We start from the raw sequence: 24,903 nt of genomic DNA, 5'->3' as shown, positions 1-24,903 counted from the left end.
TGCAGGTGTGTAGGGGGCCCTTCCTTTGAGTGCTGTGGATCCCCTCCCACCTTCCTTGGGTTGAATATACAGTTTCAAAGGCTTTCTTTCCTAGACAGAGAAAATGATACGTAGAATTTCAAGGTGTTAGCCTGGTGCTTCTGGTGATGTTGGTTTGCCTCTCAATAATTGCACCAGGATCGGGAGTGCTTAGTTAGTGAGTGAGACATTTCTCCCTCTTCCTCCCTGCCTTAGTTTACTATCTATCCTACACAATATTTCCCTCTCAAGCATTCAGCACCCAAATCTTTGGGGTTTTGAGGCTGTTTCCTGCTCTAAAGGGGACATTGAGGCTTCTTTGGGTCCCATCTGCTTGCTAACTATCAGTTGGAAGAGGTGGGGGGAAGTGTCCATCCATTGGCCCATGATAGGTGTCCAGAGCATGAGGCCACAGGCATCAATAGTAACTGCTGTATCCTAGAGGCAACAAATTTGACAAGAAGATTAGTGGAGTGGAGAACCTTTATCTGATAAGGGTTAAATCCAACAGATACAGAGACATTTCTTTCTGTGGAAGAGGCTGGGCATATTGACAGGCTGGTAGAAAGAGTGTCAGAAATATGAGAAAGACAATTATATTAAGGTCCAGTTACTGTGTTAATTATCTGTAACATGTTTTTTTAAGAGGAGTTTGGGGTCCTTGATGGGTTCACAAACATAGGTCTCAGGTTGTGGTTCCAGTCAGTGCAGTTGATGTCCCAGTATGAGGCTCTGTTCTACTTCCCTTCTTGAGTTTCCTATTCCAAATGTCCTTCCTTCTTGTAATATGTATACACCTTTCCTTTATCCTTTCTCATTTTTTAATCCCTCAATTCCTTCTCTTTTTGCTCCTTCTCTCTACAGAATCCTTCAACTTGTACAGACCGTGTTTGGCTTGCACAGACCCTCTTATCCACTCAGAAATAACCATCTCCAGAATAGCTTACTTTCAATCCTTGTCCTTTAAAATTGTATTTCCATGTCCTATTAGTAAAACCATATACTTCTTCAAACTTAATTTGAACTTTTAATTCATATGCACCTTAATTTCCAATGATAGACAAAACATAAGCATCCCTTAGGCTAACTTATTTTTATTTTATTTTATTTATTTATTTTTAGAGAGAAAGTAAGTAAGAGAGAAAGAGGAGAGAAACATCAATGTGCAAGAGCTACATTGATTGGTTGCTTCTCCTGTGCCCCCTCCTGGAGACCTGGCTCACAACCCAGGCATGTGCCCTGATTGGGAATCGAACCTTTGGGTTCACAGGCCGGCACTCAACCCACTGAGCCACAGAAACCAGGGCTAGGCTGACTTTTATGAATGCATTTCATGACCTTTAGAAACATAGATTCCTCTTCTGGTAAGCATGACACACCTTTCACTTTAATTGAAGGAGGTCTCTTTTAAGGACAGGTCAGGTACTCTGGGACCTATGAGAAAAGAAGGAGTGAGGTAATATCTGTTCTGGAGGCAACTTAAAGGAAGGGTGAAGTTTCTAGTGGTGTGCTTTCTAGCTGCTCCTAGAATGGTGTAGGATTGAGAGGAGAGGAGTCCGGAGAAGGAAGTAAGGACAGAGTAGGTGGCCCTCGTATTTAACAAGGAGGTTATTGTCCTATATGTCACATCCATGTGTACCCTAGGCTCCAGTCCAGTACTGGTGACCTCTTGAGGTGGGCCTGACTGGGGTGGGCAGCCTCAGCCCTGAATTTCCATCTGAAAGGCAGTCATGGCCATGGGCCCAGTGACCCTTCAGCCTCGGGGTCAGGGGGCTGCCCAGTGGCCTACAGTCTTGCATTTGAAGCAGGGCATTTGAGGAGGCTTATTACATTAGTACACTCTTTTGCCCAATTCCCCATCTCTCGGCATGCACAACACTTACTGTGTTTTGGAGCAGGCTGTGCAGGCCCGACATGATGTGACTGTCCTGCAGCATGGCTAAAACTGGGTGTGCCTAGTTTCCTTCCATTTCTCCTTCTCCTGAGCCCTGGCCACCCTCGCCCAGTCGCAGTGTGATGGTGTAGATGGGAAAATGCCTATGGAATTGCCATTAGATGGCATTGTGGTAGGAGTTAGCTTACATTTGTAGCATAGGTCCCCTCTGCCCCCTTAAATAGAAGAATGGCTGTATATAGGGAATTTTTGACCACCTGCATAGGCGCTTGCAAAAGAGATCAAGCTGGAAGCTGCTATTGTGCTAGCTGACTTGATTCCCAATCCAGAAGAGGGAAAAACATTCTGGGGTGAGGCTAGACTGCCCACCAAGGGGATGTAGGGAGAGGCTAGACTGTCCTACCCCTTTGCTGAACTTCTGGGGGTTTAGCCTAGCAGAGGCCAAAGCTCCAGACCCATTGAATCCAGTCTGCTTACACTGAATTGACTAATTCAGTAACGATGAGCAAAAGACCAGAGGAGCAGGTAAAGTTTGTTTCCATATTCCTAAAATGATTCTTGCATCTGTTCTAGACAAATGGTGCAAGATAATAGCTGGAGGATTTCCTCATTTATTAGCAGGTCAGATTCGAGAAAGGGCCTGCCACAGGTGAGTTCAAAGGGACTCATTGAAACTCCCCTTTAGGTGCAGTTCTTATTTTCATGAGATCAATGGATAACGTAGATACCCAGGACTTTGAGGTTTCTTGGCATAGCTTGGCTAGAGTCCTTTTCAGGTTTGATTAGCTGTTTTCAGTTTACCTAGGGATTGAAGTCTGTGTGATGTTTGAATTTTGAGCCAGCTGTTGTGTAATTCTGACCACAAAAGAGGGTCCATTGTCACTTTGTAAGCTTTTTGGTAGTCTAAACCCAGGTGAGATTTCTTTTAGTAAGTACTTGGTTACTTCAGTGGTCTTTTTCTGTTCTCGTAGGAAAGCCTTCAATCCATTCAGTGAAAGTGTCTACCAATATTAATAAGTCCAGTTTTGAGGGGCATTTGAGTGAGGTCAGTTTGCCTCTCTTCCCCAGGGTATGTGTTCCTGTGTTGTACTGGTGTCAAGAGGAGAGGAAGAAGGTGACTCTAGGGGTTATGGTGGTTTTATACTAAAACAGATGTCCTTCCCTGATAAGGGAATGGGACATCCTTGAACTATGAGAAAGGCATGGTTAAAAGTGTTGGACCCAGGGCTATGCCCAGATGTGGTCATCGGTGCCCTGGAAACTGCTCATCAGAATGTGGAGGCCTGTCATGTTCCTTGGCACCTTTTCACCCAACTCTTACCTATGCATGCCTTAGGCGACCCTCCCCTCTTGGTTCGCCACCCTTTCCACAGCAAATTCTGAACTAACAGTGTGCTTAGAGAGCCTCTGAAAGCACCACATCCAGGAGCAGTGGGGTACATACCAAAGATTTATTTCACATGTTAAAGAAGCCACTGAAGAGGACCAGAGAAAGGAACCCAGGTCTGAGAGCAGGGTGCGTGGGTATGGAAACACCACAGAGAGGCTGAAGGAGTCAGACTTTGCCCCTAGGAAGAGCTGAATAGGCAGTCTATAGAGGGATCCTGGGTTCTGACCTGGGCACTGGGGTGAAAGGACCTTGGAGACTCAGCTCCAGGTGCAGCATTTGCAGTAGGAGCTGAACACCAAACTCTTTGGGCAGCTTTGTTGGAACAGCCGACCCCCAGCACAGTTGTAGTAGCTTGACCGGTCCCAAGGGTTGGGGTAGAGTCCGTCAGCTTTGCCCTGGCAGAAGGTGTCTTGTCCAAGGCTAGGGCCATGCTCAGGTTCAGAGGGCTGGCTTCGTGTGGGAACCTCAGGCTGTGGGGGTCCTAAAGGCATATGTGGAAGACCTGGGAAAACAGTCAAGATTCAGCTAAGGCTCTGTAAAGAGATCCCAAACCCATAGGCCATGCACACAGTAAACAACCATAGGCAAGCAGCAGGTCCACATCCCACAAGCAAAGAACAGCCCAACAGCCACACCCGTGGCCACAGCACACCTCAACGGAAAGCAGAGGGGCTATGGGTGTAACAGGCAGTCAGTTGCCATCTACTGTCTGCTAGGGAGAGCCCATGGGGGTCCCACACTGCAGGATGAGTTGGGGCTTGCTTTTTGAGAAGAGAGAAGCAAGCTGCTTCTCCCAGGCTGAGGGCCTGTGGGGGTAAGCCCTGGCTACCAGCTCCCTGAGAAGGCATTGCTACAGACAGAAAGAGGAAGAAGAACTTGAAAAGAGGACCATTTCAACAGTTTCCTCGGCTCTGGTGGCTGGATGAAATTTGGGAAATCATTTTGGGGTAAGTCATTTCCTCAGAAGGAACCAGGACCTGAAGTTCAGGAAGGGGGTTCATACCCCATCCCCTCAGTTCTACCTCTGGGCCCCAGCCCTTTACTTACTTAGCTCCTTCTGCAGTGTCTTGATGAGGGGGTACCGGCCCTGGCCACAGAAGGAGCCAGTAAAGTCATCCATGTCGAGCGCCCAGACCATGGCCCCACCTAGTCCCTTCTGCTTCAGATAGCTGACCTATGTGAAGAAAGAGATGGGGGTGGAGGAGCCCAGGAAGCCTGGTCTGGCCAGCTCCAGAGCCCAGCTTCCTCATCTAGATGAGGGTGCTTTATTCTCCATCATCCCCAGTCCATGTGTGGTCAAGCACTGGGCTGGGGGCCTAGATAGTTGAGTCCTGATCCCTGCTGGGCATGAGTCATTCTGAAACATTCCTGTTGTGACCTAGGCCCAGCCTGGAGTGGGGTGAGGAGCAGATGGGCGTGCGGACTCCCACAGGTTGGAAGTATCAACGTCTTAGCCCCTCTGCACTGAGGTCCAGCGTGTGCGGGTACTGTCTGCTGGTCTCGATGAGTTCATTTACCAGAGGGAGTACTAAGCTTCCCCAGCGGTCCGAGTCAGTTCCCTGCCTTCATGCTTCTGCCCTCTCCAAAGGCCTTCTCTGTTCCAACAGGTCCCTGAGGCTTCCTGAGGATAGGGCTGCATTCCCTCCGAGAGGGCTTCCTGTCTCCCAACCCTGCTGGGGCACCACCATCACCCCTGGAGTGAGGCAGGGGACAGAGGGTGGGCTGGTCTGGCACCACTGCTGGTCCCCCTCTCCCTGTCTAGCTGCCTCCCCTCCTATACCGTTCCCCCCACAGGGTCCCAGGTGTGCAGGCCGACATCCTCCCCTTCTCTGTCCTGCAGGGTTCTCCCCAGGGTGCCCGCCTGCTCTGCTTTCAGACTCTCAGAGGCCAGTTCCCCAGCCAGGGTCACAAGCCTTCCTTGGTTCCCCCAGAACCCTCCATCTGTACCTCGGCACAGACCTGCCCTGTCTGCCTTGCAGGGTACATCATGCGAGATGTGCAGGTGGACACGCACCACTCCTGCTGCAGGGGCTGACGATCTCACCGGGAGACACACAGGAAAATAATAGCGCACCTCTGCACCACCAAACTGAGCAGCGGCGGGGGTTATATAAGTAAGTCAAAGGCCTAAAATTTGAACATGCAGCAAATCCACTCTTGTCAATGGACCGAGTAAAGTGATTTTCCTCCCTGTAGTTATTTCTTCTAAGAGTGCTACTCAGTGTCGAAGAGTATTTTTTTTTGTCATTGGATCTTTCCTTAATAGGTACCAAAGGTCAACATGTTGTCCCATGGAAACCTGTGAAATGTTGTAATATTTTTTAAAAGACTCCTCCTCCAAGAGTTTCTGAGTGCTGCTGCCTGTCATGAGAGGCCTCGGCCCCCAGGACCCTCCTCCCAGCAGTGTCTCACCTTGGTTTTGAAGCTCTCTGTGTCATCAAAGCCCACCCACTGGTCCCCCCGGAAGGCATAGGGCACCTTCTGGTCCTGGATTCTGCGCTTAGCAGCCCCGGTCCAGGAGCACACCTGTGGGAACAGAGGGCAGAGCCGGGGAAGGAGGGGCGCCACAGACTAGAGATTGGAAAATTCCTGTCTGAGGAAACTGGGGAATCTAGGAAGTTCCAGATCAAGCGACCTGGAACCCTGCAGACAGTGAGGCACAGGGGCTTAAAGGCACACCCGAGGCGACAGGCGTGGGATGTGACGCGCCTGGCCAGGGTTGCTGTGCCCGGCGTCCTCGCTCAGAAACCAGGGTTCAGATGGCTGTGGGCTTCCTACCTCATAGTAAGCCAGCAACCCTGCCTCCCTGGTGAAGGAACCAGGGGATCCCGGCCCCGCGGCGGGGGCCCCCACTCCGGCGTCTGAGGTCGATGCCAGAGTGAAGGACCGTCCGTAGGTAGGCATGCCAAGTATCAGTTTGTTGGCAGGGGTCCCCTTCTGCAGCCACTGTTGCACGGCATAGTCCTGGTGGTAGAGAAGCAGGCAGCGTTCACTGTCTTTGCTTTTAGCCCTCAGTCATCCAATGCTGGGGCCTCTGGAGGAGCCTCATGGCCCACGCCTACTGTTCCAACCCTGCCCCCCTTTCAGATCTTGCCTCGGTGAGATTCACTGCCTGGCACTGTGGCCCATGGCCTGAGCTTTAGCGTCCGGCAGCCGTCCACGGAGCCGTTACTGACAGCCTGCCATGCACCAGGCACTGACTCCGATGCCTGGGACACCTCAGTGAGCCACAGAGCCGGAGTTCCCCACCTCGCCCAGCAGCTTACTGATATTGCTGAGCCTCGGGCTCCCTGTCTATAAAGTGGGCACAATAAACATATCGATTTCCAAGGGCATTTATGAGGATTAAAAGATGTAATGCATGTGTGAGGTCCGACACAATGTGATTAAGAGCAGTGTTCACTGTATATGCACTTCTTTTCGCGGGTCTGCATGATTGGTCTTTTATCAAACCGGAGCATTCTGAGGGCAGAGGTCAGGGCCCCCTGCTAAGCTCTGTGTTACTTTTGTGCACATTTGGAAAAGCCACCTCTCTGGCCAGACGTGCCCCGACACACAGTGTGATGTGCAGAGGGGCTCTCTGCAGGAGGACAGAGGCCTCCTACCAGCGCGTGTCCAGAGCGCTGCCCGGGGGACTCCAGCCCCTCTCCTCCCCGCAGAGAGAGGGTGCTTGCCTGCTCCTCGTTGGGTCACGTTCCCGGGGACCCACCGTCTTCCACGTCAGTGGGGGCCAGGCCCCATGCGACATGTGGACTGTGACTCAGGTGCCCAGCAAAGTTCCCTTTGTTGTGAAAGAGCCTCAGAAGCCCCCGATGTTCTCTGCTAATCACAGAGGTGTGGGCTCCACCGAGTGAAGGGCATTGTAAGGTGGGGTTTTTGTTGTTCGTGACTTTCAAACCCAGACAGGGCTCGTAAGAAGCATCTGCCCTGCTCAGTGAGGGGGAGCTCGGCGAGAACCCCCAGTCTAACACCGAACCTGCCATTTCCTGAGGAGAGGGTAGCAGTAGGTGGGGGGGCCTTCTACCATGACAGGCACCCCCACCTCTGAAAGTACTTTCCAGAAGGTCCATCAGTGACTGAGAGCCAACCTCCCCCCCGAGTCTTGAAGGATCTGGGGGTGTGTGTGTGGAGGAAGCAGGAGATATTTTGGTTCGAAACTAGAGCTCAGAGAGCCTCCCAAATGGCCACTGGCTCGTTTGAGGTCCTTCTGTCAGTTTGCTGTGTCTGATATCAGTCAAGGTGCTGCCCAGAGGTCGAGTGTCCCCTCAGCAGTGGCACCGAACAGGAAAACTGACCCATCCAACAAACAAGCAAATAAGCACTCTAAGAAACAAAGCCCCGTGGCTTCTCTGTGCCCCACGGGGCTGTGCTGCCCTCCTTCCATGAGGTACCTGAGGGGGTCCTGCCTCCTTCCTCCAGCCACTTACCACGTTGAGTTCAGCTGCAGCCCCACTCTCTCCCTGCCTTTTGAAGAGGGCGCTGTGATGTCCTGTGGTTGTCTCCCAAGAGCCATGGAGGTCATAGGCCATAAGGCTGATGAAATCCAGGCTCCTGCAGGAGGCACAGAGGTGTGAGGCCAGAGAGCAGTCTGGGGTCCCCTTCTCCCCCCTCCATGCAATGTGGCCCCAGGAGGGACCATCATGGTGAGAGACCGGGGTGCAGCTTCACATCTGCTCTGAAAGGCGATGCAGACAGTGCTCCCGAGTCAGGTCCCCTGCTTCTGAGGCCATTCTCATTCAAACAGTGAGGGCGACAACTCACATCTGCAGCACCCACCCACCTTGCTTTCTCCTCAGCACCCTCAGGACCAATTCCTTGTGAGAAACAGGGGTTTAACTTTTTCCCCTCTGGACTCTGAAATGACTCTGGGGCATTTCACTTTAAGATTGAATTTTCAAGGAAAAAGGCAAAGAAAAAAGAGGGGCTCTGCAGTGGTGGAGTAAGGGAGTGATGCTTCCCGGATGCGCTGGTGATGGCAGGGCTTCCCAAACCTCCCCTGGAGGGGAGCCCTGTGCTAGTGCTGGGGAACTCAGCCTGCCCTTGGCCCTTCCCACCCCAGAGAAAACAGGGCCTACAGCACCTGCCTGAGACTCACCGAGCAATTTTGTCCACCTCGTACCCAGCATCTATGTACTGCCGCCCTGCCGGGACCGCTGCGCTCAGGAGGAGGCGTTCCTTCCCTGAGACCCGGGCTTCCTGCTGGAAGGCATCGGCCAGATCCTGTAGGGGCAGCTCAGCGTGAACGCAGAGGCCAGGACCCCGCTGGCTTCTGGAAGCCTTCAGCAAGGTCCACCCTCAGGAGTCTGAAGACTGACCACGGGCTGGTCTGTGCCATGCAAAGACACAAAGCCGCTGCCCCTAGGGGAAGGGCAACACCCTCATGCCTTGTGGGGCACAGATATGGACCCTTGGGCACCCCTACCCCACCCTGCCAGACCTGCACCAGGTCAGTGAAGCGCTGCTTGTCCGAGGGAGGGCTCCCCCGGCTTCCTGGGTACTCCCAGTCAAGGTCAAGGCCATCAAAGTCATATTTGCGCAGGAACTTGATGGCTGAGTTGACAAAGGTCTGCCGGCTGTGGGCTGTGGCTACCATATCTGTGAACCTGTGGGGTGATGAGAGGCAGGACTGGCTACTCACTCCTTAGAGATGAGAAACTACTCAGAATATTGGCGCTGGGCTGCCGGGGCATTTGCTAGTGAGTGACAGGCCTGGTCAAGGAAAAGGGACAATCTAGAAGTGTGTACTGTCCCCAAACATTGACATCGCCTGAGGCACATGGACTTGCTGGGAGCGCCAACCTCCCTGCATGGAGGCTTACAAACAATGCGATCATATATGACGGACAGGCGAGGAGCTGAGCAGTCGGGCCGGCCGCCCCAGTTCCCTGCTGGGGCACCGGGGCACATTTCCTCCCTCCCAGCGGCACTGTCACTGTCACTAGTGCAGAGCTCTCTGAGAGCCCCAGGTCGCCCCAGGGAGTACCCCCCGCACCCTCCTTCCTCAGTATCTCCATAATAAGACCACGAACTGTTTTACAGACTGATATAATTTCGTCTTTGTTATTTTATTAATTTAATTCAATTAAGAACTACAGTTCTTAAATGGGGTCCATGTGCCTGCGTATCCCAGGCTAAAAGCCCCTGTTGTGTGTGAGCAGTGTTTTGGGAAGGCTATTCATAAATTTCATCAGTTTGTGCGATCCAAAAACATTTTAGAAGGACCGGTTTAGAAGTCTGGCAACAATGTATTCTGGACTTTCTAGGAAAAGTTTCGTTCCAAATATCCCATTCCACTATCTCTATAAATTATCAAAAATATCCCCCAAATTCCAATAATTTGGCAATCAAGCTCAGCGTCACAGACTGCCTTTGACACTCATAAGGAACAAGATCCCTGTTTCTGAGCTCAGAAAGTGTAGACATTCTGTGTTGCTTGGAACCCTCCTTTGACCCATTTCATGGAGGAAGATATTGAGGCCCAAAAAGGGGTCAGAATCTTTGCACTGCTGCCAAGGCTGGCTGTGAAACATTTTTGAACTCAGCCCACTTTGCTGCCCTCCCAGTGAGGCACCCAAGGACCGAGAAGGAAACTCGGCCCCCAGAATACAGTCTCCACCCCCTGCCCCTACCCTGGCCACACCTCGGCGTGACCTGATTCCTTGCCCAGAGCTTCCTCACAGGTGCTCCTGGTCTACTCACTTCTGGGTGCCGAAGTTCCAGCCCCCGATGGCCAGCAGTGTCTTCAGCTTGGGATTCCTGGACAAGATATTGGAAGGGCCAGAGCTGTTCCAGCCCGCTCCCAGGGCTCACCTCACTGAGCAAGGAAGCGCGGGACTGGTGGGAACCCTGGCAGTGCTGGTGGGTGGGGTGGGGTGGGGTGGGGGCACGTGAGCCCCTGAGCGCAGAGCCTTTGTTGAGGAAGCTCTAAACTAGGAAAGAAAAGACACGCCCCTGTCTTTGAGGACCTGCTAGCTGGCTGAGGAGACATACACACTAGGAATTCAGGAAGTGGGAGATTTGGGCAGATCCTTAGAGCAGGTTGGTGAAGGATAGACAGATTTTAGGAGGAAGGGCATTCATTCCTTGCAGATGGAAACCATTTCACAGTTCAGATCCCACTTAGACCTAAACTGGAAAGCCCTATAGAGTCCCTCCCATAGACGCTTGGCCCAGAGACATGGTGTGACTTGCCCAAAGCCACACAGCAGATCTGCAGCCAGACTGAAGTGCTGGGGAAGGTTTGGCTCTGAGAGGAGGCACCAGCCTTCCCCCCACCCCGCGACCCCCTCCCCCGGAAGCTCACATCTGCTTCAGGCCGTTGAACTCCCGGTAGAACTGCTCATCGTCCCACTCAATGGAGCTGAGCTGGTGGTTGTTCATGCCAGCGAAGGCATAGAGGAGGTGGGTGCACAGATGGGGGTCCACATCCCTGGGCATGAAGCGAGCAGCTCCCTGTCTGTACTGGGCCCAGTTGGTGAAGTAGCAGACCAGTTTCTCTGCAGAGCCTGGTCAGTTGGGGCCAAGAAAACAAATGCCAGTCAGGAGGGCTTGCTGGGGACTTGAACCGTGGGGCCAGAGTCTGTGCAATCCCACAGTGCCAGAGAGCATCTGACAGGCAGGGAGACAGAATGTGCAAAACACAGCTTAACTATTCCAGAACATTAATTAAAATGCAGGTTCACAGAGTAGCAGAGAGGACATTTGGGCTTATGTTTCTGTAGACTTACTTTAAAGAGGTTTGCACTTACTGTTATCTCTTGTAGAATTTGTTTATTAATCACTGATAAGTTTCCAAGAAAGAGCTTATTCTGTGTCGGAAAAGGCTGCTTGTTTCTGTCATCCCCTATAGTGTGTGGGAGGATGTCCTGGTGAGGGCCTCTGCTCCGGGGGCTGGTCCTGCAGGGACGAGCCCACTGAGGCCCACACCATGGTGTTGGCCAGAACACCAGAAAGCAAGGGTGTTGGTCTTCATTCTCAGCCCTGAGTGCTGATCTCTTCTCTGGCCTTGGTTTAGGGGCCACTATCTAAAAATGACTCTTCCAGCCTCAATTCTACCATGGTGGGGTTTTTGGAAGTCATCATGTGAATGCAAGGAACTTGGTGGAATGGTAAGTTTGTACTGTAGGACATTTGTGGCCAGTGTCTAGACCCTGGGACTTCCCTTTGCCCAGCCAGGGTCTCCCTGTACCCCACCAGCCCCCACGTGGCCCCTGAGAGAGCAGGAGAGTGAGGAAACCCAGAGCACAAGGGGCTGGCTGAGCCTCCCCTGGGAACACAGAAGGCTCCAGCAGGAGTCAGAATGAGAGGTCCCCCAGGAGTGGAGCTCACTGCTGAGGGCTGGGTGTGTAGCCTACAGAGCTGGAAGACAAGGATTGGCAAACTTTCCAAATCAAACGAGGGAGGGAGAGGATTAATCCAGAAAACACCCCCCTGGGACCATCTAGGAAGGAGTGAGACAGCACTTCCTGCCATAACTGTATCTAACGTTGCCCATGTGTTCATCTGCTCCAGAGGCAGTAAACCCTGGTGGTTAAGAGCAGGGACTCTGAGACATCAATGATGACTTGAAATCCCAGCTCAGCAACTTACTCACAAGGTAACTCAGCTCCCTCTCCTCTGTACACGGGAACAGTCATGGTTACTCACAGCACAGTTCTTGGGGCAAAATGTTATATGTAAACCATTCATTCAGAGCAGGGCTGTCAGACATCTACCTGGCCGCACACCCACAAGTAGCTTGCACTAGAGCTTTTGGGGAAATCTCTGGCCTCTATCTTCCCATGTTTGCTATTTCTATGGACCCTGACCAATCTCTCCTGTGAGACCAAGATGGGAAATGTGTGTCCCATGCCAGCACACAGCCTCGTGATGAGGGTCTGAGAGGCAGGTACTCTTGGGTCATGAGGCACAGGGAGTGGAGGGTGGTGGGCAGAGAACCCAGGAAGCCATGTTACTGCAGGTGCCCCAAGAACTCTTCTCTGCCTCTGGAACCCCTCTGGCCTCTCGTAAGCCCCACATATAATCAGTTCAGCGGACACTGGAGTGACTACGTTGTCCTTGCTAAGCTGTGAGGCTGGAAGATGGAGCTGGACAAGATAGGTTTATGACCCCCATAGGTCAGAGTCTGTTGGGAGAGGACACATACATCAATACTTGGAAACACAGATACAATCTGTAAATGTGTGCTGGTGCCCTGAACCCAGAAAATACCTGAGAGAGGCTGCAGTTGATCTGGCCCCATGGATATGAAGGAGTTCAGCTATTGGGCAAGGAGGCAAGAACCTTCCCAGAGGGAGGAACAGCAGGGCCATTATGAGGCTGAGGACACTTGCAGGGGCACTAAGTTTTGATAGAATTCCCAATGAAAGCTGGGGAGGGAGATGCGGCCACAGCCGAGCCCAGGGAAGAGGCTGAGCGAATGCAACGCCTCCAGAAAGGTGCCACTCACCCCATGGGATCATCAGCAGAGCCATCAGACCTGCAGCAGCATGAGAGAAAAGCAGAGGTTAAGGCAACATCCCCACTCTCCCAGGCCCAGAGGTCTTGAAAGCATAGGAGTTGGAGGTGGGCAGGGCAGTGGGCTCAGGATAGTTTCCTACCAATCCAGCTTCCTCTGCTCAGAGGAACCTAGGAGGGCACAATGTCCCGGCTTCTTCCCCCTAGCATGATGGCAGAGCCCTGGGCTTGTCCCATAGCCAATGACAGTTTTTTTGAGCTGGCTGTCCCTTGAGAGAGTCAGTGGGGGGCAAGGGTTTAGAAATATTCTAGGAAAGTCACTGACTTATGAGATGTTCAGAGAAGTTTCTCTTTGGGAACAAGAAGAAAACCTGTCTGGGGCTGGAAAGAGCTGTTTCAGAAGGGCTGGAAGAGAGACTGCGTCTCCAGGTGAGGCCTGCGTGCCTCTGCTCAGAGCCGCTGCTTTCCCCACACCCCCAGAGCGGGGCTGAGGGTGAGTCCTTAGAGACCTGGTCTCAGCAAGACTCTTTACAGAAGACTTATGTCACCTTTCTAGTGTACTTAACCTAATAAAACACGCATGAAAATTTGCAAGAATACTCAGGGTCATGGCCCCGGGATGTCTTCTGGCAGGAAGACCAGCATGAGTTTGGGTAAGAGCCCTTAGCAGCCAACAACCTCTTGAATGGAGACTAGGAACACAGGACACAAAACTACTCAATGCAGGATGCCCACTGACCCTGGCTTCCAGGACAAAAGGATGAAAGGTCATTTTCAGCCTGTTGAGAAAAACCTTTCCTTGTAACACTAATAGTTGTGGGCTGAAAAATCCCAAGAGGAACCCCACAGGAATGGGGATTGAGAGACTGCAAGCCAGGAGGCACAGAGAGCAATGAATCTCACTGCTGTGTTGTCCCGGAGGCTCTGCTTCACACATCCACTTCCCCCAGTTCCCAGCAGTGCCCTCTCACCTGTCCAGGCCACGAACAACACCATGGTGTCGGATTTGCAACACACTCAGCCTGGAGGTCAGCTCTGCAGTCCCTGCCCTCCTTTTATCAGCAGAGGGTCTCACCAGTCTGCCCCTGTAAAGGGAGGGGCAGCGGGAAGACAGGGGCTGGGGCGTGGCTTGGCGCTGCAGGAATTGGGCAAACCTGACATCAGGTCTTGAGCAATTCTTGGCTCGTAGAACAATCACAAGGTATAAACTGGGTGTTTATTGTTGCCAAATGGGAAGGCAGAGCGAGGGAGGCAGGAAGTGTTTCCAAACCTCATGCTGGACAAGCATGATTCTCATAGCTTTTGTGTGGGCTGGCGAGGACCACATGTGGCTCCAAATGTCATGGGACTTGGGAGAAGAGAAGTGACTCACCAGTCAGGGGAGCTGGTCCCAGACCCACCTGCTTGCTTTTCCATGATCCTCGCTGGAGCTCAGTTACCTTCTCTGTAAGATGATGAGTTTGCAAACATAACATATATCTCATGATATATATTTTTCATGATAGTAATATTTTTATTACTATGAACATGAGAGTATATTTTTATCTCCATTGATTGAAAAAAACACATCATGAAAAATAGAAACTATGAGCTTAGTAATAGTTGTAAGTGCCTGTTTTTTATGAAGAATTTTAAGGACCTGTGTTGGTGTCCTGGGCACTATTGTAACAAACTATGACAAACTGGGAAGTTTAAAACCAGGGATTTTTGCCCTGGCTGGTGTGGCTCAGTGGATTGAGTGCTGGCCTGCGAACCAAAGGGTAGCTGGTTGGATTCCCAGTCAGGGCACATGCCTGGGTTGTAGGCCAGGTTCCCAGTAGGGGGCACAGGAGATACCACCATACACTGATGTTTCTCTCCCTCTCTTTCTCCCTCTCTTCCCTTCTCTAAAAATAAGTAAATAAAATCTCCTAATAAAAGGGATTTTTTTTCTATGCCTGTTCTGGAGTCTGAAGTCAAGGTGTCGGCAGGGTGGCACCTTCTCCGGGGAGGATGTTTCATGTCTCCTCAGCTCCTGGGGCTCCTGGGCTGTGCCAGCAGCACTCTGACCTCTGTCTCCTTTGTCACATGGTCTTTGCCTGAGTTCCTGTGTGTCTTTTCCTTTTCTTCCTCTTATAAAGACACTCATCATTGGATTCAAGGCTCACCATAATCCAGGATAATTTCATTTTGAGATTCTTACATTAATTACATCTGCAAAGACCCTTATTCTAAATAGGTCACATTTTGATGTTCTGGGTGAAGATACCTTTTTCCTGGAGGGGATGCCATTCAACCCACTCTAGGACACAACTGGGTACATACTACATTCTGTCTGCAGACAGTGTCTGGTGCTTGCATGGACTCCAGTGTCCCAAGAAAAACTCCGCAGCTCCTAGAGGTCCCAATCCTTGGTCATTGGCTTTAACATGAATGGCCTGGAGGACTGAGTGAAAATGTCCCGTGACAGCAGGTTCCAGAATCAGGTTTCCTGGGTTCGAATCCCAGCTCTGGATTGACTATGTGCATGATCTCGAGCAAGTTGCTTAATTTTTCTGAGCTCATTTCTTCACCTATAAAAAGAAATCCTAACAGAACTGTCAGGAAGGATACATGCTGGCTGCTGTAATTTCTGGTTCTGCCCGGCCCTGACTCTGAAAGTGAAGATGAAGAGGCTCAGAGTGGCTTCTCCAGGAACACGGCTGCCTCCTTGTACAGACTGGCTTGGCAGCTTCGAGATTTTCTGACTCAGCTTCATGTCACCAAGAGGACCTTGCATGGTGGTGCCAGTGTTCTGAGCTGACCCAAGTCACCCAGGGGATCCAGTGTGCCCAGCAACCTCACAAAAGACATCATGACCTTGGAATTTTAGCTGTTTCTTTTCCTCTTCCTTATTGTTATTAATATTTTAAATTTTATCCCAGGCCATTTTTTTCAAGGAAATTTCTAACAAATGACACAAGATCTGGTAAAAATGTGGTGAGGGTAAGGCACTCTAAATCTTGTCTCCTCAGTACTAAGATTAGCACCTCACAGGCTTCTAAAGGGAACCATGAAACTCCCCACTGGTGAAGGCCTTGTCTTCAGACAAGTACCACTGCAAATGAAAATACATGCCCTATTTCCTAAAAACCAATAGTAAACATTATTAGCTTGGAAATGCTAATGAAATTTCCATTAAAATGATGAATAAAACTACATTGAAGTCTTTCACCCTATTGCTTAACATTGTTTTTAAAATTTCAGGTATTATACTATGAAAAGAAAAAAAAATACACGAATGGTTCAATTGCCAATAGTTGTAGATATATTTGTATATCTAGAAAATGCTTAGGTAGGTTTTCCAGATTGTAGGAAAAAAAATCACAAATAATAACAGAATTTGGTTAGGTGGCTGGATGTAAGGTACATACACAAAAATTAATAGTTCTTTTCTATATTAGCAATAACCTTTTTGAAATAGAAATAGGGCAAATAAATGTCAAAAGCTATAAAATACTTAGGATTAAATTTAATAGTAAAATCTTTGAAATCTGGGCACCTTTGGAAGGGCCTGAATCCTAGGCAGGGTGGAGATGGGGCTACTGGCTGGTGTGGCCCTCAGCCATGCTGAAACCCACATCCAGGAGTCCTCACTACCCTCTGGAAACAAAGGGCACATTGAGTTGTTTCTGGCCATGCAGGTTGTGGCATTGCCTGTCCAAATGTCAGCTTGTTTCCCGATCTTGGTGGACCATATCGCAGTGGTAGTGACTTCTCTCACTAGTAACAGGTTCAAGGGGGAGGGAGTTGGCATGCTTCAGACCAGGTCTGAGAAGAGGGTGTTGGGTCTCCCTAGTGTGGACAGAGACTGGAAACACAGACCATCCACCCTGCCAAGCCTCTCCCCAACCTCCCTTCTTCAGATGCTGGTGTTCCATAGAAAGCTCTTCCTTCCTCTCTTCTTGCCTCCTTCATTTATTTATACACGTAGTTATTGATGTACAACAGTGTACATTGTATATTCATTGCATCATTTTTTGAAAATTACACAAACCTAAGAGGCTGATGTGTTGCCTTTTGGAGCCTGGAATTCTGTACCTCCTTAAAAAGGAATAAATAGTTCCTCAATATATTATTACAAGAAAAAAGTATGATGTGTCTGTTGCACAAGGCAGATTGCACACAGGTTTTATCTCCACTCTCTTCTTTCATCCCCTGAAATTGCACTGAAATGAATAAAATGGTATAAATCAACTAGGACAAAGTGGAAGGGAGACCAAAAGTGAAAGATGAAACAGAACACACAGGGACAACTGGTTCAGCAGATCTGGAAAACCTGAGACCTCTCGTTGCAGGTGGGGAACTCACAGGAAGCAAGGGGTCCGTGGCAAGGTAGCTGGAGAGACACTGCAGCTAGCAAAACATTGTGAATGGGCAAGTCTGAAAACAGTGTGGGTTTTCAGATTCAACTGCTAGACTGCCCCCCAGATCCTCTTCTTCATCCCCATAAAATACAGCAATGGACCAGAGTTGCTGTGGACTTCGGAATACCTTGCCCAGCAGAGAGTGGAGTTGGGAGAGCCTGGTGGGTGGCTGCTGAGACTCGCCAGCTCTTCCCTCCACTGGAGCCTCAAGCAGGGTTCAGAAATTTCCTCTGAGAGAAACTGACCAGTCTAAGAGAAAAGTTACTGATACTCTAATGACATCTGGGGACCCCAACAGAATAATAGTCCTCCTGTGTCCCCAGTGGGAGGCCCTGAGAGAAGATACTCAAGCTCCCAGAGCTTTAAATCAGCCTTGAATGACTCACTGGTGCATGTGGAAGGAAACCCATGATTATAAAACATGTGAGGAGACAGTCTCCATGTGAAAGGTGGAGCAAACAGGCAGCCAGGAAGAACTGGTAAGAGTCCAAGTGGGCCATGGGGGGGGCTTCTGGCTTTCTAGTCGTCAACAGTCATGTCCCACACATACACAATGAGCACCTATTACTTTTGTTATTTAAAAATGCTGAATGTACTTGTTTGCTGTACACCTTTTGGACAGTAAGTACTATGCCAGACGTTGGACGTGCTGAGATAAAGTCACAGCCCTGTCCCTGTGGGGCTCACAGCCTGCAGGTTTTTTTGCTGGGATCATTTCTCAAAATACAAGTGCTCTTGAGAAGTGCAGCCTCAAGTCACTCACATATTCTCTTTGTAGGGCATATGGAGGTGGTCCGGCTCCCTCACCCAGATGCGTGGGTAACCGGAGGGAGCAACTCCTCACAACATTGGAGGAGTTTGATAAAGCAGTGTTCCCACAGGCTTTCACCTGGGTCTCATGGCCTTGAGCCCCGGGTATGATAAACTGCCCTGTAGCCTTGAGTAGGATCTCATGTGCAGCTCATGATAGTTACTTCACTTTTCTGGCCTGTTGCCTGCTTTGTTTGGGGCTAGTATTTAAGGGATAGGAGCTTTGGATAGGGTGGGGACTCGGGGCGCCAACTTGGACAGGGGCTTGTGGCCTGTGTGACTCCCTCCACATGGGCTCATGGCCTGTGTGCAGCGTGGACACAAGCTTTGTGGCCTGTGAGATTTCCCCAGACTGGGCTTGTGCTTGTGCGACTCTTCTGAATACAGGCATGTCAAGCATCCCCAAGGCTCCACACATCTTTTTCCAACTACCTGAGCCCCGAGTTGACCTGTCCATCCTAGAGAGGCTGCAACACACATTGCTTCTCACCAGTGGGGAGAATCATTGGTCCTCACCATGGGCTCAAGGTTTTTCTTACCTTTCCCCAAACTGTCAAAGTTGAGACTCCTCATGACTTAAGGTTTTAAACATGTTTTTTTATGTAAACACTGAAAGCACAATCCATGAAATAATTGCTAAATTGAAATTTAATAAAACTGAAAACTTTGTCATCATGTAAAACAGTGTTAAGAGAATGAAAAGGCAAGTCACAGCCTGGGAGAAAATATTTGCAAAACACATATGTGATAAAGAACTTGTATTCAAAATAATGCACATTGGGGAGAGGGAATATGGCAGAGGAGTGAGTAGAAGTCACACTGACCTCCTCCCAGGACCAAACTGGAACTGCAACTAAATTGTGGAAAAATCACCTGGAAAACAATGGAACAATAGTGAGAGATGAGTCTTGGAGCCTTGGACAGACAGTGGAATTGGCTATTGCACAACCCAATGAGTGAGAAGTGTGGTGGAGGCTTGAGAGGGTGGGCTGGGCACCCACAGGCGCTAGCACCAGAGGGATATTGAAACAGCCAGTTGGATCCCCTTAAGAAGAACAGGGTCTGAATTATAAGCGGGGACCCCTAGCCTACAGTATCGGAACACAAAAAAGCACACAGATAAAGGGCAGCTGTGAAAAGTGTAGTGGTGCTTTCTGCCAGAGTCAGGCAGCCGGAGATGCAAAGAGATGTTTAAAGGGCCAATTCAAAAATTTGCAGTGGCAGCCACCTTCCTTGGTATCTGGGCAGAGGCAGGGGCAGAGTGAGCTGGACCCTGAGGAAAGATTGGTGAGGAAAGCTTGGGGGAGAGAACTGAGACAGTGGCCAGCATGGCCCTGGTGATAACTAACCTGCCACTCCGCAGCTTCCATCTTGCTCAGGCATAAAGGACACAACAGCCTCACCCTCAGGACACTCTGCCCTGGCCAGGAGTTGTGCGTAGGCCTGGATGCTGAGTGCAGATCAGCCAGCACAGAAAGTGGATCCCTGGCTAAATGGGACACAGAGCTGTCTAGAGATGCTTGAGGAGAGACTGGAGATGGAAGCATTGGGGAGAGAACAGTGGAACTAGCCAGGGGGATATAGGTGTGGACTCTTCTCCCACTCCTCAGCTTCCATCTTGCTCAGGCAGATCACTCCCTTGAGTGGCAGCAGCCTGTAAGGACACAATAGCCCCACCCTAAAGAGGCACTGCCCTGCCCTGTGGTGCCTAAGCCTGATGTCTGAGGGCAGAATGACTAGAGTAACAATGGCAGGAGACAAATGCAGACAGTAGATTCTTGGAAGTCTCAAATAGACTGCCAAAGGTCAGACAGGGTCAACATCTGACATCATCAGAGGCAGACACAGAAAGAAAAGAAAAGAAAAAAAGACCCATCTACTACCATAGAAGTTCACACCACAAAGTCAGGAAATGAAGGCAGATCAATTTAAGAAGCAGAAGAAAAAAGAAGAGTCTCACAAATAGTGGGAAGGAAAAGAAACACCCCCCACACAAGGGGAAAGGAGGAATCCCCACAGAAAGAACTAAATGAAACAGAGGCAAGTAAATTATCAGATATTGAATTCAAAACAATGGTTCTAAGGAAGCTCAATGACCTCAGTGAGCTCAAAGAGAATTATGAGAAACTACAGGGAAACTACGAGAAACTTACTGCAAACTATATCAACATGAAAAAGGGCATAGAAACTATCAATAAGAGACAAGAGGAAATGGAGAATACAATTTCTGAATTGAAGAACACTGTAGAGGGAATAAAAAACAGGCCAGAAGAAGCAGAGGATCAAACAGTGAGCTGGAGGACAAAGTAGAAAGAAGCTTCCAGAAAGAGCAAGAAATGGAAAAAAGACTCAGAATGAAGAAGTGCTTAGGAAAATGCAGGACAACCTGAAACATAGTAATATCTATATAATAGGGATACCAGAAGGTGCAGAAGAGGAGCAAGAAATAAAAAACCTGTTTGAAAAAGTAATGATGAAAAACTTCCCTAATTGAGGGAGAGAAAAAGTCTCACAAGTCCAGGAAGTACATAGGGTCCCATTCAATAGGAATCCAATAAGGCCCACTCCAAGACATATCATCATTAAAATGGCAACTATCAAAGACAAAAATCCTAAAGGCAGCAAGGAAGAAATAGGTAGTAACATACAAGGGAGCCCTGATACAGCTAGCAGCTGACTTCTTAAGAGAAACACTGCAAACCAGAAGGGAATGGCAAGAAATATTCCAAGTAATGAAAAGCAAAGGCCTACGACCAAGACTGCTGTACCCAGGAAGGCTCTCAATTAAAATGGAAAGTGAAATAAGGAGTTTCCCAGACAAAAGAAGACTAAAAGAATACATCTCCACCAAACCAGCACTATAAGATATGCTAAAGGGACTGATTTATGAAGATGAAGAAAAAGAGTGAGAAAGAGAACACAGGTACGAAGGGAAAAAATGAATTAGTACCTATTGATAATAACTTTAAATGTAAATGAACTCAATGCCCCAATCAAAAGACACAGGGTAGCTGAATGGATAACAAAACATGACCACACATATGCTGCCTACAAGAGACCCACCTCAGAACAAAGGACCTACACAGACTGAAAGTGAAGGGATGGAAAAAAAATATTCTAAGCAAATGGACAGGAAAAAAAAAAGCAGGGGTAGAAATACTTATATCAGACAAAATAGACTTCAGAACAAAGGCCATAAAAAGAGGCAGGAAGGGACACTTTCTATTACTCAAAAGAAGAATCCATCAAGGAGATATAAACATTGTACACCTATATGCACCCAACAAAGGAGCACCCAAATATATAAGGAAAATCTTGGAGGACTTCAAGAAAGATATAGACAGCAATACACTGATAGTAGGAGATTTTAACATCCCACTGTCAGCAATGGATAGATCTTCCAACAAAACATTAACAAGGATGTTGTGGAACTGAATGATGCGTTAGATCAAATGGATTTAACTAACATATATAGAACCTTTCATCCCAAAGAAGCAAAATACACATTCTTTTCAAACGCACATGGAACATTTTCAAAGATAGATGACATGATAGGACACAAAACAAGCCTCAAGAAATTCAGGAAAATTGAAATAATAAGCATTTTCTCGGACCACAAGGGCTTGAACCTGGAAACCAACCTCAAGGAAAAAACTCAAAAACTGTCAAATTCAGGGAGACTGAATAGCATGCTACTACACAATGAATGGGTCAATAATGAGATAAGAGAAGATAGCAAAAAGTTTCTGGAAACAAGTGAACATGAACACACAACAGCCCAAAACCTATGGGACACAGCAAAGGCAGTCCTGAGAGGGAAGTTCATAGCAACGGAGGCCTACCTAAAAATGATAGAAACATTTCAAATAATGACCACTACAACTTCAAAAATTGGAAAAACAACAACAAACAAATACCAGAGCAATTAGAAGGAAGGAAATAATCAAGATCAGAGCAGAATTAAATGATATAGAGACTAAAAGAACAATTCAAAAGATCAACCAATACAGGAGCTGATTCTTTGAAAGGATAAACAAAACTGACAAGGCTTTAAGCAGATTCATCAAGAAAAAAAGGGAGAGGATCCAAATAAATAATATCAGAAGTGAAAGAGGAGAAATAACAACTGATACCACAGAAATACAAAGGATTGTAAGAAACTACTATGAGCAATTTTATGCCAAGAAATTTGAAAACCTCAATGAAATGGACAAATTTCTAGAAAAGTATAACATTCCAACACTGAATGAAGAAGAAGCAGAAAGCCTGAACAGACTGATAACTGCTGGAAAAATTGAAGTAGTAATCAAAAACTCCTGGCACACAGAAGCCCTGGACCAAATGATTTCACAGGAGAATTTTACAAAACATTTAAGAAAGAGCTAACCCCTGTCCTTTTGTCTATTCCAAAAAATCCAAGAAGAGGGAAGACTCCCAAGCTCTTTTGATGAGGCCAGCATCATCCTAATCCCCAAACCAGAGAAAGACAGTATAAAGGATGAAAACTATAGGCCAATATTGCTGATGAACATAGACACTAAAATCCTCAACAAAATATTGGCAAACCGCATCCAGCAATACATTAAAAGGATCATCCATTATGATCAAAGGGGATTCATCCCAGGGATGCAAGGATGGTTCAATATATGCAAATCAATACATGTAATATATCACATAAAAGGAAAGACAAAAACCACATGATCATATTCATAGATGTGGAAAAAGCATTTGATAAGGTACAGCACCCACTTATGACAAAAACACTCAGCAAAATGGGAATAAAGGAGGCATACCTCAACATAATAAAGGCCATATATGAACACCTACAGCCAACATCATACTCAATGGGCAAAAACTAAAAGCTTTCCCACCAAGATTGGGAACAAGACAAGGATGTCTGCTTTCCCCACTTCTATTTAACAGAGTACTGGAAGTCCTAACTACAGCAGTCAGACAAGAAAGAAATAAAAGGTATCCAAATTGGAAAGGAGGAAGTAAAACTATCATTGTTTGCAGAAGACATGATAGTGTACATAGAAAACACTATAGACTCCACAAAAAAAACTACGTGACCTAATAAGTGAATTTGACAAAACAGTTTGATACAAAGTCAGTATTCAGGAATCAAAGGCATTTCTGTACAACAATGAAATATCAGAAGCAGAAATCAGAAAAAAAAATCCCATTTGCTATAGCAACAAGAAAAATAAAGTACCTAGCAATAAATTTAACCAAGGAGGTAAAAGACCTGTACACAGAAAACTATACAACACTGAAGAAAAAATTAAGGAAGACACAAATAAATGGAAGTATATACCGTGTTCATGGATTGGAAGAATTAACATCATCAAAATGTCCATATGATCCAAAGCAATTTATAGATTCAATGCAATCCCTATTAAAATACCAATGACATGTTTCACAGACATAGAACAGACATTTCAAATATCTATATGGAACCATAAATGACCCCAAATAGCCACAGCAATTTTGAGAAAGAAAGACAAAGCAGGAGGGATCACAATACCAGACATCAAACTATATTACAAAGCCACTGTAATCAAAACAGTCTGATATTGGCACAAGAACAGACATAGAGATCAGTGGAACAGAATAGAAAGCCCAGAAATAAATGAATGTCTCTATGGTCACTTAATATTTGACAAAAGGGGCAGAAGCATAGATTGGAGTCAAAGTAGCCTCTTCAACAAATGGTGTTGGGAGAGCTGGACAGTTACATGCAAAAGATTGAAATTTGATCACCAACTTACACCATACACAAAAATAAACTCAAAATGGATAAAAGACTTAAATATGTCATGACACCATAAAAGTCCTAGAGGAGAACATAGGTAGGAAATGCTCAGATATTCCATGCAGCAATATTTTCACTGATATGTCCCCTAAAGCAAGGGACATAAAGGAAAAAATAAACAAGTGGGACCTCATCGAAATAAGAAGCTTATGCATGGCTAAAGAAAGCATCAGAAAAATGAAAAGGGAACCAACTGTATGGGAAAATATTTGCCAATGATACATCAGATATGGGTTTGATCTCCAAAATATATAGAGAACTCACACAACTCCACTCCAAGAAGACAACCCAATTAAAAAATGGCCAAAGGACCCGGACAGACACTTCTCACAGAGGAGATTCAGAGGGCCCAGAGACATATGAAAGGATGCTCACCATCACTAGCCATCAGAGAAATGCAAATTAAAACCACAATGAGATACCACTTCACACTGGTCAGAATGGCCATCATAAACAGATCAACAAACAATAGGCACTGACGAGGTTGTGGAGAAAAGGGAACCCTAGTACACTGTTGGTGGGAATGCAGACTGTTGCAGTCACTGTGGAAAAGTTTGTAATTTCCTCGAAAAGCTAAAAATGGAACTACTTTTTGACCCAGTGAGTCCACTTCTGGGATTATACCTTAAGAATTCCAAAACACCAATTCAGAAGAAACTATGCACCCCAGTGTTCATAGCAGCACAGTTTACAATAGCCAAGGGTTGGAAGCAGACTAAGTGCTTATCAGTAAATGAGTGGATCAAAAAACTGTGGTACATTTACACAATGGAATACTACACAGCAGAAAGAAAGAGCCCTTTGCGACAGCATGGATGGAGCTAGAGAGTATTATGCTAAGTGAAATAAGCCAGAGGGTGAAAGACAAATTTCATACGATCTCACCTATAAGTGGAACCTAACCAACAAAACAAACAAGCAAGGAAAATATAACCAGCAACACTGAAAGAAAAAGGAAACCAACAGAATCTAGAGGGAAGTGGGGAACGGGGAAAGGAAAGGGAAGGGAAGGGTCAAGTCAAGGAACATGTATAAAGGACCCATGGACAAAGCCTAAGTGGGAAAGGATTGAGGAAGGGAGATAGGGGAGGGGGCAGGGGAAAGTGGTGGTGGGAAGGTGGAGACAAATGTATTT

At 47.7% G+C, this 24,903-nt stretch overlaps 1 protein-coding gene across 2 annotated transcripts; it reads right to left on the bottom strand.

The window, feature by feature from the left end:
* Window positions 1–1,323: 1,323 nt before the first annotated feature.
* CHIT1 (chitinase 1) lies at window positions 1,324–13,819 on the bottom strand. Of its 2 annotated transcripts, XM_054585553.1 has the most exons (12): window positions 13,730–13,792; window positions 12,751–12,780; window positions 10,606–10,807; window positions 10,002–10,058; window positions 8,740–8,905; window positions 8,398–8,522; window positions 7,730–7,853; window positions 6,081–6,266; window positions 5,715–5,828; window positions 4,350–4,476; window positions 3,529–3,804; window positions 1,324–1,452 (listed from the first exon to the last, which is right to left on the bottom strand). In XM_054585553.1, exons 1-11 carry the CDS (start codon window positions 13,752–13,754, stop codon window positions 3,560–3,562), a joined length of 1,401 nt encoding a protein of 466 aa, XP_054441528.1. In that variant the 5' UTR covers window positions 13,755–13,792; the 3' UTR covers window positions 1,324–1,452; window positions 3,529–3,559. The 2 variants fall into 2 exon arrangements, with proteins under 2 accessions (XP_054441528.1, XP_054441527.1); XM_054585552.1 differs by lacking the exon at window positions 1,324–1,452 and having other exon boundaries at window positions 3,376–3,804; window positions 13,730–13,819.
* Window positions 13,820–24,903: the final 11,084 nt, after the last annotated feature.

Source organism: Pteronotus mesoamericanus, unplaced genomic scaffold (assembly GCF_021234165.1).
Source record: "Pteronotus mesoamericanus isolate MK-2021 breed Mesoamerican mustached bat unplaced genomic scaffold, CSHL_Meso_final contig_87, whole genome shotgun sequence".
NCBI lineage: Eukaryota > Metazoa > Chordata > Mammalia > Chiroptera > Mormoopidae > Pteronotus > Pteronotus mesoamericanus.
The sequence above is the reverse complement of the archived record's forward strand: the minus strand, read 5'-3'. Positions and strand labels throughout refer to the sequence as shown.

Excerpts from the sequence above, each read along its gene's own strand:
- CHIT1 (XM_054585552.1), bottom strand. The coding sequence starts at position 13,754 with ATGGTGTTGTTCGTGGCCTGGACAG. Across the intron at positions 12,781-13,729 it reads GTTGTTCGTGGCCTGGACAG|GTCTGATGGCTCTGCTGATG; the intron begins GTGAGAGGGCAC and ends ATGCTGCTGCAG. Across the intron at positions 10,808-12,750 it reads TCTGCTGATGATCCCATGGG|GCTCTGCAGAGAAACTGGTC; the intron begins GTGAGTGGCACC and ends CCAACTGACCAG.